This window comes from Saccostrea cucullata, unplaced genomic scaffold, assembly GCF_032062105.1.
Source record: "Saccostrea cucullata isolate Sc308-1 unplaced genomic scaffold, CSIRO_AGI_Scuc_v1 ctg319, whole genome shotgun sequence".
Taxonomy (NCBI): Eukaryota; Metazoa; Mollusca; class Bivalvia; order Ostreida; family Ostreidae; genus Saccostrea; species Saccostrea cuccullata.
Window position 1 is genome coordinate 58756 of NW_026920610.1, and position 13520 is coordinate 72275.

The 13520-nt window shown below is 32.3% G+C and overlaps 2 protein-coding genes and 1 long non-coding RNA gene across 4 annotated transcripts; 1 reads left to right on the plus strand and 2 right to left on the minus strand.

Annotated features, from left to right (window-relative positions):
* The first annotated feature begins 1082 nt into the window (after positions 1-1082).
* On the plus strand, positions 1083-2539 carry LOC134253062 (uncharacterized). Of its 2 annotated transcripts, XR_009989064.1 has the most exons (4): positions 1083-1246; positions 1479-1517; positions 2164-2226; positions 2411-2539. It is a non-coding gene; the product is annotated as an uncharacterized LOC134253062 (long non-coding RNA). The 2 variants fall into 2 exon arrangements; XR_009989065.1 differs by lacking the exons at positions 1083-1246; positions 1479-1517 and adding an exon at positions 1628-1682.
* LOC134253052 (uncharacterized protein DDB_G0271670-like) lies at positions 1679-6090 on the minus strand. The gene is made up of 6 exons (XM_062735575.1): positions 5863-6090; positions 5111-5500; positions 4187-4552; positions 2401-2886; positions 2151-2239; positions 1679-2006 (listed from the first exon to the last, which is right to left on the minus strand). The coding sequence occupies exons 1-6, from the start codon at positions 5921-5923 to the stop codon at positions 1962-1964; spliced, it is 1437 nt and encodes a 478-aa protein (XP_062591559.1). The 5' UTR covers positions 5924-6090; the 3' UTR covers positions 1679-1961.
* Positions 6091-8488: 2398 nt separating this feature from the next.
* On the minus strand, positions 8489-10861 carry LOC134253580 (uncharacterized). Its single transcript, XM_062736110.1, has one exon. The coding sequence runs from the start codon at positions 10814-10816 to the stop codon at positions 9164-9166; it is 1653 nt and encodes a 550-aa protein (XP_062592094.1). The 5' UTR covers positions 10817-10861; the 3' UTR covers positions 8489-9163.
* Between the last annotated feature and the right edge of the window lie 2659 nt (positions 10862-13520).

The following is a 13520-nucleotide window of genomic DNA, read 5'->3' on the forward strand; positions in this document are numbered from 1 at the left end:
GTTTGAATCGTGAATAACAGGGTAAACATTTAACATAAAAAGTACAGCAAAGAAATAATTTGGAACTTTGAAACTTTGATTTAAAATACTAGTAGTACAATAAAACAAGAATAAAATATAGTTATCTATACATGTAGTTTACTATAACTTTTTTTGTTAGAGTGGTCTGCTTATATAGGCTATAAGAGTCGTGATAAAAAGCTCGTTGACTTTTTAAGATTATGTCCGGAAACAAGTGTTACACACAGACAAAATAAAATGACAGTGAGCTAAACGGATTAACTGACATATGTGCGGACAGACAGACCCATATTAATAATCCCTCCCCCCATTTCAGTAAAAATGTGGGAAACAAACGTTGAATTTAAAAAAGTGTAAATATTCTACTAGTGTAATTGGTAAAGAATGTTACGCAATTAAAACTCTTTTGGAAAGTAGAAAGAAAAATGAATAAAAACAATTTTATAGACAGCATAATCAGCAAACAATTCAAACAAGGATCTGGATATCAATAATTGGACGCTAATAAACCCTTTCCCTCCGTATATATCATTTTGACAAACCTTGAAAATAATTTCTCACACAAAGTTTAATGTATTTTCCTTCAAGGTTATGACCTTAAGTGACAACTGAATAGGTTTTAAATATCTAATTACGTTTAAAGAGTGCAAAGGACTGTATTCTTTTTGTCATGTCAAAGATTTCCAACTGAAGAAAGGAAACTAACAAAAGTAAGATTTTTTCTTTGGATTGTACAAAATTGTTATCAATCAGATCACGAGTGAACATAGTAAAAGTACGTGTTGTTGAGGTATAAGATAAATACCTTTGGCTAAGAAGCAACATAAGTCTTATTATAAAATGTTAATAAAGAAATTATGATTGAAACAGTGATAAATGACCTTTTGATAGAAGCTTTAGTATTTTCAAGAGGAAAAATAGAAATATGACAAGAAACCTTAAAGTCAGATTTTGAAGTCAATCGTCATCTTCGCTATCCAACTCCCAGCTTCAACAATTTTAGACTTTATTGAGTAGAATATTGAGAAAATCACTGTTATAAGCTCGTTGTTCTCCCTAGCGACCAGTGGTTAAACAGCTTGTTTTTAGCCGATTCTGAGGTTTCTATAGTTCTGTCAAACATGCTTATCTTATTACTTTCTGTATTTTATGAAATCTTTATATTTTTAGATATGAAGTATTTGACCGTCAGCAAGGAGAGAATTGAACTGAAAATTATTTTTCGGTAAGCTCAGACTTTGTACATGTATCTTGAAATAAAGAAGTTCGTGCATGTGTCGTGTTGTAAATTTTGAATTTACCGGATGGCAGTACAAGTACAAAATATTGTCATGTTGTAACTTATGTATTAACTGCCACTAGGTAAATTCAAAATTTACAACATGACACATGGATAAAAGACAAGTAAGTGACATTCATGATCTTTACATTACATTTACTTTTATGTCCAAATCAAGAGGAAGCACTGTTGCCCTGAATGTTTTCAAGTGTAACTGGTATGTAGTTCTATATATTGCGCTTCATTTTGTGTGTGTTTTTTTAAAATATCTCAGGACACATGCTCTGTATATATCTGTATTCTACTTTATGTTTATGTTTACAAACAGTAACTGATGAACCACGCAGGTTAATAAACGATGCTTGATATCTTTGTCGGAAAGGTACAAAAATCACCATTCACCACTATCCAAAAGCAAAGCCATGAGAACTCTGGATATACATTTTCATAACACAAAGCACTAGTCTTGAATTCTTAAAACAATTTATTTGTTAGTATGAATGATAACAAAGTAAACAAATTTATTTAAGAATGAATAACAACAAGTTGAATTTTGTAAGATTTTACAATCAATTTTAAAGTTTTTCTTTGTCTTAGTAGAAAGTTCTTTTGTAAAACGGGTCCCAGGCTTTCTCCATTCTTTGGACTCCATTCAACTCTTTTACATATTAAATTTCTTTACTTTCGTAAAGTTTCCTTGAAAAAACTGAAAGAAAAATCAAAACCTCCAGTACAATGTAGTTTAATACCCAGTATAACAATCCAAACTAGATATTATTTTCGAAAAAGAAATGTAATGTTAAACCTGCTACATGTATGTAGAAAAATAAAGATAATTTTTAAACTTTACCCTTTTCTTGCAGCTGTACAAAGTGTACGCTATGGATCCAAATATTACACCACTGGCTAAAGCTCCCGGGAAAATAGTAAGTACCCAGGCTATAAAATGTGAAAAGAATGAAAAAATTAAGAAAAACAAATTTAATTTACTAATAAAACATGTAAACTTGCAATTGCTTTTAAAAGTTTTCCGGTTATTACATTACAACATTTAATGCAAAATATATAATCATACATATTCAAAAGTGTCATTTCAATACTTAAATCAAGGGATCTGCCCGAGTCCTGGTTTGTTAAGGACGTGTTCGAAGAAGAATTCGTTGATGTCTCGGTCACCACCGATGACGCTGTAGTTGTGGAAGTTCCTGCATCACTAGCTGTAGAAGTAAGACTACTGGAAGTACTCGTGTTTTCAGAATTTATAGAGTTTAGCTGAACTGAGGAAGTGGTCGTTGTTGTGTTATCTGTTATATTAGTAGATGTCTCGGTCACCACCGATGACGCTGTAGTTGTGGAAGTTCCTGCATCACTAGCTGTAGAAGTAAGACTACTGGAAGTACTCGTGTTTTCAGAATTTGTAAAGTTTAGCTGAACTGAGGAGGTGGTCGTTGTTGTGCTGTCTGTTATATTAGATGATGAGGAATTTGCTACTGAAGTACCATTGGATATTGCTATGGAAGACCCGCAACCAAACATAGCGGTGGCGTTTATGCATTCGATTGACACACGTCCTGAATTTTGAGTTGCTGTAAGTACAGAATCGGGTAGTTAATAAACCTTTACTAGAAAATTTTAACACTGTTCACTTACTTAAAAAAAATAAAAACGTCAGACAAAAGCACTTATTCTCCACTATGGAATTTTTATATAAAAAAGTACCTTTCGCAACCATTTGAAAAGAAATGCATTTATTTAGTAATGTCCAAATCTTTGTATCAGTAATTTCAAATAGCAAATAATGCAAAAAGTGTGAAATCCAATTAACATTTAAAAAAAAGTTAGCAGACGAACTATATTCTATTTTCTATATATTTTGATAAGTACAAAACTATAAATACGTAATTAAATAGATATTTTATCTACACATTTATTTCATTTGCAGGAATGTTTTTCAATGATATATTTATGCATATGTGTGAAAATGAAATGTCAGCAATGATAAATCACCATTTTTTTCCTCTTTTCTATTGTGTATAATTTTGTTAATTGAATATTGAAAAATAATATCGATCCAGGGAGGTACTGGCACCCCAGGTGAGATAAAACTGATGGATTCTGTGGAAGTTATACCTCCATATTTGTTGTATGTTATTGGAAATAAATGTACTTAAAAAAAGTAATGTCCAAACTGAACAATGAATGCAATGTTAAGTGACGCATATAGTCATTTAAAACAGATAACTCTTGAAATTGAACTCGCACTTTTAAAGAAAAGAATTTTATTTTCTTCCGTGTTTTCATCGTCGCAAACCACGGGTTTTGAGTCCGCAAAAGAGAATCGACGTGAATCACCCGTGGGTTACCGACGATGCCGTGTTTTGTGTTCCCTCTGTTTGCATTCATGTAAAAGAACTGAGACCTTATGAATTTGTTTTTATCTTAGAAGAGTTATATAGTGTAGTCAGTGTGGTTTCTGTAGAATGTTCCTTTGGATTACACTGTTTAAAAAATGAAAGCTTAAATTTGTGTTTCTTTTAGTTAAAAATCATGCAACTAGAAAATAACTATGACATTGTCTTCTAAAGATAGCCATTTTAACATAGAAAGCGATATGATACCGCTCTTTATCATTCATCTCTTTTAAGAAAACAGAAATGTCATAATGTTGTTGCAACCTCGCTGACTACATGTACCTTCACAAACTACCAGCTTTACATCAAAACAGTGTGCAATTTGTTTTCGGGGAAGATCTTTGGAAAATATTGTTTTAAAACAATGTCGACTTGCATATTGAATTCACTCTTTTAAATTATGATTATGTTGCGTTTACATACAAGCAATTTTGTACTATGAGTATGAAGAGAACAAAATAAAGAGAAATCTAACCTTCAATTTGAATCCAAAATTTCCCAGCAGTTGTTGTAGCTGTGTTATCTAATCTGATTTCAATTGCGCTACTAGAACTTGTAAAGACAACTCTCTTGACAAAGTTATTATTATCCTCACAGTTAATTTCACTGTTTGTGGATCCATCAGTAATGTAAATCCTCTGTTGACAGACTCCAGACGTTTCACTAAGCTGGATATCTAGAGCCGTGATCTGCAATGGAGACCCATTTGATGTCTGTACTCGACACGTGGCACCGGAAGTAGTCGAACACTCGGACATCATTGATGGATAATTTTCACTGAGGAGAAACACTGCATCTGATGTTAGCGTAGACACCGAATTAATAGAGAGTGAAGAGGAATCTAAAAATAATTAATTATATTTTTCACAGATCAAGTATGTTAACACTTTTTTCACAAAGCCTAAGTTATATGGTTTGACCCTACCTTATACCGTATATCTGTTTTTTTTCATCTGTTGGAAATTTTGCGAAAAAGGGGCAGATTTGTACAGTTTTTATTTTGCGTAAGTTTTATATTACGATGAAAGATTAAGAAAAAAATGGTGATGTTTTTAGATCACATTATAGCTGACATAATTTTTGCATGCTTTATATTTTGCGAATAAAAAAAAAATGATCGCAGAAAAGCGGAAAATAGATCACCGCGAAAAAACCGAATATAAGGTATCATTATCAATAAAGGCGGATAAAATAAACTAGAACTCATTTAATTTTAAGAATATTATTTTTTTAAGAAATGGATGAACATAATATGATATACAGATCAATTGTTTCTCAAGTTAAATAGAATCAATTTGAGATAAATTAATATATTTTGTTTTTGAATATTACTTCACAACTTATGTAAAATATACTTAGAAAAAGGTTAATCGTTAATTATCAAGAAAAATGTTCTTACCTGGTATACAGTTATACCACATTTTCATATAGTTTGTCCTATCGGCATAAACAGTTATGTTGCAGAAATGTTCTGTGTAGTTCCACGCAACTTGTATTCCTCCGCATGTTGCTAACCCCGTGCATCGCGAATAATGTGCATGTTCAAATTCGCCTGCGGTTCCAAAGTATCTTTGTCCACAGTCCTCTTTTTGGTTAACATAATTGCAGCAGTATGTGATATTTCTGTCAGCGAATGTGGCTGTAGTTGGACAATTTAGTGATCTGTGTTTGGCATACACAAACACGTCATAAATGTATATTTTTTCGCCAGACGAACACGAAGGTGTTAAATAGTCCTCAAAACCATTACCATAGCAAGCTTGCAGAGTGTTGTCTGTCAAAGCGGCATCTATTGGAACAATATATTTGAAAAAAAAAAAACATTGTTATTTTTGTAATTTATACAATAAAGATAAAATGAAATAGAACTTATTTTAAAAAATGGAAATAGAAAAAAAATCCTTCAAACTGTTTAGCTTCTACATGCATTGCCATTGAAATATAGACTATCTCGCAAAAAAAAAATTTGTAATCGACTCAAAAATTGTAAAAAAAAAAAAAAAAAAAAAAAAAAAAAAAAAGATCGAATAAAAGTTAAAATAGATTTGACGAAAATGACGTCTGACATTGACATATAAAGATACGATAAGCAAAAGAAACTTAAAAACATATTCCAAAGAGACAATATTGAAAATTAAAGAAAAATATTACCTGAATAAAGCACACACAGTATTACATTGAACAAAATTAGAAGAAATTCCACTGCATCCATATTTAAACCTTAATTAATTTCTTTATGTCATATTTTTTTAATGGTACCCATTCTCATGGAATGTTTCTTAATAAAAATCTGACAACTGTAGATATCGAAGATTTAAATGACAGAAAATAGGGTCACAGAAGTTCTTGCACCGTTCCCAAAGACACTGCAGGAGAATTGACGAAAATGACGTACTCTAGTAGAAGAGATTTAATCTTATAGAGTTACATTAGAAATAAGTGAAGGTTTATAATGACATTTGATATATTTGTAGAACTTTGAAACTGACTTTCACAATGACCAAACATTTAGGATCTGACATCAAGATGACTCTGAAATTAATAGAACTGACATCTTGAAAAAGTGGACCAAATTTCGCTACAACTGCAATGTAACTCTTACAGAACTTGATATTTTTGTATCTCTTTCTCTTGTTTCGAGATCTTTCACCTTCGCCTTGTGGTGGTCTTGGGGGTTTTGATTTCATATTTTCAATACTTGTTGTAAAACTAAATGTATAACATATAATTTTTAAATCTAACATGCATACATAACTTTATTGATAATCTATAGCTTACCGGTAATTTATTTATACATGTCAATGTTAACGTTTAAGAGCTTTAAATTTCTTTTTTTCTTTTTTTAATTGGTGAACGTAGTATCCCCGTACTGCTTTGTCTCAGGACTGATTTTTCTTGATAACTCATATAATAAAGGATTGACTTTTTTTAACGATAAAGGATCAAGGATAAAGGACTGATGATTTTTTTAATTTAAGATTTAAGACAAAAGTTAATATTGAGCTTGTATCTTGAATTTTTTTAGTTCCTTTTTATATGATAAATTTCTATTTCAATTGACAATTTCAAACAATCTGTTAAACTTAGATATTAATTTAGACCCACTTTTGTACTAAATTAATATTTGTTGCAAAGTCGAAAGGTCATAATGTGAGACATGTAATGTAAGCAGTCAAGTACCTGTCCAATTTTCTAGAATACGCCAGAGAAATTTCAGAAAGTTAAAATGGGATATGAACGTAAAAGGCTTCAATAAATCTTTTTTTAATTGTTTTTGATTTGACTTCCAAAACACGACGAAGAATTAAGAAGAATTTTTTTTTATAAACAAGCGCACACCATTGCTTTATTTTAAAGAATTGTTGTTACAAAATTACATGACAATTGTGCGTTGTGAAGCAAATTGATATTACATTAAGTATAATTTTCTTGCTAATAATACTGTCAGAGTTTCACTGTATGACCTTTCTTTTTATCAACTGACATGCTATGAACAATTTTAACGTTCATCGAACTCGAAACTAGACAAAAATAATTCCTTATACTATTTGAATTTTAAAAATCTCAATCAGAGAAACGATATGTTGGCAAATGTTCAGTAACTTTATATTTTTTAGATAAGCTAGACAAATTGGATAAATTAGGGGGGATTTCAAATGCAACAATTACGTAGTTTTATTTTTAATAAAAATTTATTTTAAAAAATTATACTGACATTAATTTAAATTTGAAGTTTTTAATTTAAACACACTTCAAATGAGAAATATGCATTTCAAATTATTTCTTCGGGATTATCTTAGTCCTTAAATGTGATATTCAGCAAAAATTGAAAAAAAAGTATTTCCGATGTGAACATTAAAAATATGCAATTCATCAGAAGAGATCTGGGTTATTACCAAATGTTTTTATTTTATGAAAGGCATTCGTCTGGAGGAACATCTTCGTCGGAACCCACGTGCTCTCCGTTTCACTGCATTCAACACAGTGAACTCGTGGGTTTTAACGTTGGAGGCACGTCTTTCCTGAGAATGTACGCATTGTAAATCTGGTTTTGTGGAAATGAAATGATCTTAGAAAGCCCGTGACATGGCATGGATAATCATAACCAAAAATGTTTCTGTTATTATTCGTACATTTTTATTCTTAAAAAAAGTTTTTCGAGATCACATTTGACTCAATTTGAATCTTTAGAATTTCTGAGTATAGAACGAAGAGAAACAAGATGTTTGTAAAACACTTATGCCCTCTCCACAAGTCCATAGGACGGAACTCTGTCAATAAATGGGTCGATCGTACCCAAAACAAAACTTGACCTAGATATTCTTATGATAAATCTGTATACTAAATTTTATTTCATTATGTGCAACCACAACGAAGACAATGAATGGAAACTGCAAATAGTTGAAATATTTCTAAGTCCAAGGGGTAAAACTCTGTCAAGAATGGCTCGATCGTAACCAAAAAAAAAAATGAATCTAGATATCCTTATGATAAATCTGTATACCAAAATTGCATTTTAGTATGTGCAACCGCTGCTAACAAAATGAACGGAAACTTGGCGGACCGACTAGCAGCAAAGCAATATGCCCTCCCTTCTTCGATAGGGGCATAAAAATATGAATTTTAAATTCCCCAGAACGAAGAAACAAAAATGGATTTTTAAAAAAAATGCACTATGAGATATTAATATGGATTTCATTTGGCGTCCTGGAAAAGGAAGAGTCGCCGCCAGGTGATAAACACAGTCAGGTACCAAATAAACACAAAAATAAGACAATTCAATTAAATGTTTTTTTGGTGAAAGTAAAGACTTTCACATTTTCTTATAATATAAAATGAGTAAAAGAAACACACTGCTGCATAAAACTATTAAAACATCAAGGAAAATCAACTGTTATGCTAATTACACATACAGATCACCTTTCCGATAATTATTTCACATGTATAATTTGTACATAATACAAAACTTTGGGAATTATTTTAAAAGTAGATACGTAAATGTAAAACAATGATGATTCAAAAATTTCAGTTCTTTGCTATTAGTCATGTAGTCCGACATATCTGACGTTTTCCATGGTTTTTTTTCTTCAGGAATTTGATATTTTACTTGTCGATTTTTCATGGCACGAAAATATCAAAATCGTAAAAAAAGCCTTGGAAACTTGAGATATTTCGGACTAATAGTCATGTTGTTCAATACACCCCCGTTTAAACTCAAAGAAAATTAAATTCACATTACTATGTATGCACATTGGCAAATTATAATTAAATGTACGAACAATAACATCATCAAAAACTTTGAATACATTTGAGATGTTTTAGAGAGGTTCTACTGTAAGGCATAAACATGAAAATTTGATTATCAAATTTAAATGTATTTCATGAAACAGTTTTAAACCCCGCTCTACATTTGTTCATTATTTTACTGCTCTTTCAGAATTCGTTTTCTGTTCTACATCACTTTGCAATTCTTTCTTCTTTTTCTCTCTCGTTTTGGGAGTTTTTCGTATACATGTTCTTCATTAGAATTATCTTTACATAACAATTTTGTGGTTTCACTGATTGTAGAATAGCCATTTTGGTCATCTTCATCCATGTTTGGCTGTATCTTGCGTGCTTCCCAATTCATGGCGGGGCAGTGAAGAAGATGTGTTGTCAACATGCAGCGGGTAAGAAACATCTCGCATCCTGATTCAAAATTTATGCAACGCATGACAAATGCGGGGCAAATAGTTTCGTAGTGGTCTCTCATTTTACAATTATGAAGAAAAACTCCGCAATAGCATTCCCTGAGTGAGCAGTTTATGTCAACCGGAGCTTTACAGTTCAGTTGAAAGCAGTTATCACAATGGTGACTTTGCTCAATGATATTCTGGTAAAGATTATATGGAGGTATTGTCAATGCTTCAAAATTCATGACTGGACATTCACGTAAATGTTCTGTAAGAAGTATTCTGGACAGTTTGTATTGACACCCGTACTCTTTATTTATGCATGGGATCTCTTTGAATTGGCAAATTCTTTTGTGATCCTTGATTTTACACGCATGAAGTTTCATTGAACAGCCTTTGCTCGGACATCTTTTGATCTTACATTCATGGTTTTCGGAACAGTTCATGTTATGACACTGCAGACAGTGATCGTGTACTGTTTCTATAGACTTTTCACCTCGTTTAGTGGAAAGACGGGGGCGAAACTCACCAGAAAGCCTGTAGGTCGGAGTATCCGGTGCAACTAGTCTACCTCTCGTATCCTGCTGCATTTTAGAGCATATTTTAAGATGATACGAAAGTTTACATCTCGGCATTTCCATTGGACAGCCGATAGTTTTGTTAATACACGGAATTATTGTATACTTACACATTTCATTGTGTTCTCTCTGTTTGCATTTATGAAAGATTGCCTCGCCACATTTGTTTTTGCATTTCACTACTGGACAAGCTTTCATTTCTTTGCAGTTCTTATCAAAGCATTTTAAACAGTGTTCATGTTCGTATATAATCTCTTCTTCGTCACCTTTATCACTTTTAGGTCTGTCTGCCTCTCTTTCCTCCTGGACGATCAATTTAACCAAAGGCGCGGATCTATCCTTGACCGACACATTACCCAGATCATCCAATAACGGCTTCTTAATCGTAACACTTTTATTCAAGTTGACCTTTTCTTTGTTTGCTTTAGATTTTTCGGGTTCGCTTTTCTTCTGGGGTTTGTTTTTCTCTTTAGAATACAGCGAAGAACTCAAGGAGCCAACCATAGAAATCTGGGTATCAGATAGGATTCCAAGGTGATTTGGAAAAGGTGTCGTTTCATTTACGTCAGTGGAAGGTTTAGATTCATTGCTTGTCTTGTTGTTCTCCAAAAGCTGTTCTTTCAAACTCCGCTTCAAGTCTTTCACAGAAATGTTTCCAAAATTGAAGGAAGTTCGGGGAGACCCTCTGCCCGCAAAACCAGACATTGATGTATTTTCAGTCTCTGCAGCCTGTAGCTTAATTTGCTTGTCATCACTTCCATCATTCAGCACAATTTTAGGATTCCTCATGTACATCGATTTACCAAAATTACCTTCCATGATGCTACACGATTTTTTATTCCTAAACTTATACATTCAAACTGAACATTTAAATATATTCGGGAAGAAGGAAGTTTATTTTGTTTTACCGGAAAATTCGATGACGATCTTAAGAGGTCTCCATTTTGTCAAACACTTTAGATAATAACGTGTAAGTGTGTCGAACTTTACAAAAAGGGTGTTGATAATTATTGAGTGTTAGTACTTTGTGGATTAAGATAAATTTTAGTAAAGAGAGTTACAGAGTAATATGAACCATTCTAAAATATCCGTCTCCAGATGTGAAAAACATGAATCTGGTGATTGAATGTTTCAAGGTATAAAATTATTATCATTATGTGCATTTTTTATTTAAAAGGAAGTAGAATCATCCTTACAAAATAAAACATTTGGTTGGATGAAAAAAAAGATCATATCGGAAAGGAAATGCTCAAAAGTGGAGACATCCGTATAAAATACTTGTTCACTGTACTATGAAACCTAACTATTTTTGTTTATTAATCAGAAGATATTACGAAGTGAATAAAAGAGTAAAACTGGCGTCCTATAGGCTTAGCAATGATAACTTACTATGACATATGACTTGTTTCAATAATAGGGCCTTTGTTGTTTATATTACCTTATCAATAGATACAGGGCTCCTAGCGGATGTGACCGATGCATGCTTATTCAACTAAAACACCTGATACCTCTGGGATTTCCAGTGGTTCATGCTTTTTGTCCTCTTCACAGATCTGTATTATATGAAGAATTTTTAAAAGATCAATCATTGTCCCTAATTATCTTCACCTTTTCATTAGGACTAAAAAGTATTAAAAACAGAACTCGAAATACCATTGAAGCAATACATATTGGGAGAAGAGGAAGGAAGGGCCTTTAAAACATTTAATTTAGAGACCGGTGGAGTCAGGTTCCTGGAAGAGTAAATATCCCCTGCCGACCGGTTACACTGGTCGCGTGCTCCATTTCATACACGGAGTGAGGCGGAGGGGAAAATCCGTAGATTATTCAGTGCGAAAAAATGGCCTAACAATTTATTAGTATGGAAGTATAATAAATTATATGGTATTAAAATAAATATTATAATATATAAAGGGCCAACATTTAGGGAACCCCGATCTTTTTAACTGGCGTCATTATTTCATAAATATTATGGATTCCATGAAATATTACGTCAGGCGGAGAGTCAAACATAAAAAAGAAGGCATTGTTAGAATGGATGAAATTTATCAGATGTTTGTTAAAATCTCACATTGAGCGATTTAGGGAAAGATGAAAACTAATAATTCAGAATTGAAAAGAGAATTTTGATAACCATATCTATCTTGAATTCTGAAATTTTATAAAAATCTTTACAAAGATACAAAGCGGACTCCAGTAAATGTTATACCAAGTCTCTTTCTTTACTCATAACAATAATATCAACAGTAGCGAAGGAGAAACTTTGGGAGTACAACATTGTGCAACAATAGATTCGAGAAGTGGTGTAAATCAGAAATGGATACCTTGAAATCACAAAATTTTACCAAAATCAACAACAAAAAGTTTTCAATTTCATATACAACCATTCCACACGATAAATTAAGGTAACTTTTTGACATCATTTAAATATGTTTTTTTTAATTACAAATGGAACTCGTAAATGTACTTACCTTGAATTTCCATGGTTACAAATTGCATCCCGTTATTAGTAGACCTTTTTTCATTCATGTTAAGCAGAATTTGTTCAAAAAGAAGAACACTTGTTGTTGCCTTCAACTCGATATTTAGATTTATCGACGATGTATTGTCAATTCACAATAGTTATTTCCATTCTTCTGTCGATATGATATATTCCGATGAGCTTGAAATAAGACTTATTACAGAGTCTGACAAATCTGTTTCATATTTGTGCATTTTACTATAAAACACCTGATGGTAATCGGACAACAAAGCTTTCTGATAAACATGATGATTTAAAATTTTCAATCGTCAACTTTCCTTACTTACATATGTATGCAGCAATGTGCATTTATCACCTGCATACATTATATCTCCCAAATGATTCGATACGCAAGAGCATGTTCTGCGTACGAAAAATGTCTTAACACGAGGTAAGTTTTCGACAAATAAGTTGATGAAACAGGAATATCAGCAGTCTCCTTTACAGTCATCATTTCGTATTGGTTCTTTGGTTGATATAATGTCTGCAAATATAAACAATCATAAAATTGCTTGTTAGCGTTTTTCATGCTAATTGTAATGCCATTATTAACATACTGAATTGTCAACGGATTTTTCCGTTATTTTCTGATCATGAAAAGGAGCACACGGCGTATGTGACCGATCGGCAGGGAATGCTCTCTCCTTCATGGCACCTAATCCCACATCTGATGTTTAAGAGATCCGATTTTGCTCTGCTTCAAAATTTGTATTGTTTAATGGCTTTTTGAGCTTGAATTCTGGTCCTTATCTCCATATATCTCATTAATTTCGAGAGAGAGAGAGAGAGAGAGAGAGAGAGAGAGAGAGAGAGAGAGAGAGAGAGAGAGAGAGAGAGAGAGAGAGAGAGAGAGATCAATACTTTATGACACCAAGAACTCAAATCAGATTTTGTCGATCTTTAGTCTTTTGTTTTAAGTACTCATTTCCCTAAAAAATAAAATTATTTAACATTTTCAAATGCGATTGAATAGACCTGTACATGTACTTTACGTTATCAAGAATGAACTTTGAGTTTACATTTTTTCCGTGTAGATTC

Bases quoted from the DNA above. Each gene is read 5' to 3' on its own strand.
- LOC134253052 (XM_062735575.1), bottom strand. From the start codon at position 5,923: ATGGATGCAGTGGAATTTCTTCTAATTTTGTTCAATGTAATACTGTGT. The intron at 5,501-5,862 runs GTAATATTTTTC...TTGTTCCAATAG, and splicing joins ACTGTGTGTGCTTTATTCAG to ATGCCGCTTTGACAGACAAC. The intron at 2,887-4,186 runs GTTAGATTTCTC...CTGTACTTACAG, and splicing joins ATTTTGGATTCAAATTGAAG to CAACTCAAAATTCAGGACGT.
- LOC134253580 (XM_062736110.1), bottom strand. From the start codon at position 10,816: ATGTATAAGTTTAGGAATAAAAAATCGTGTAGCATCATGGAAGGTAAT.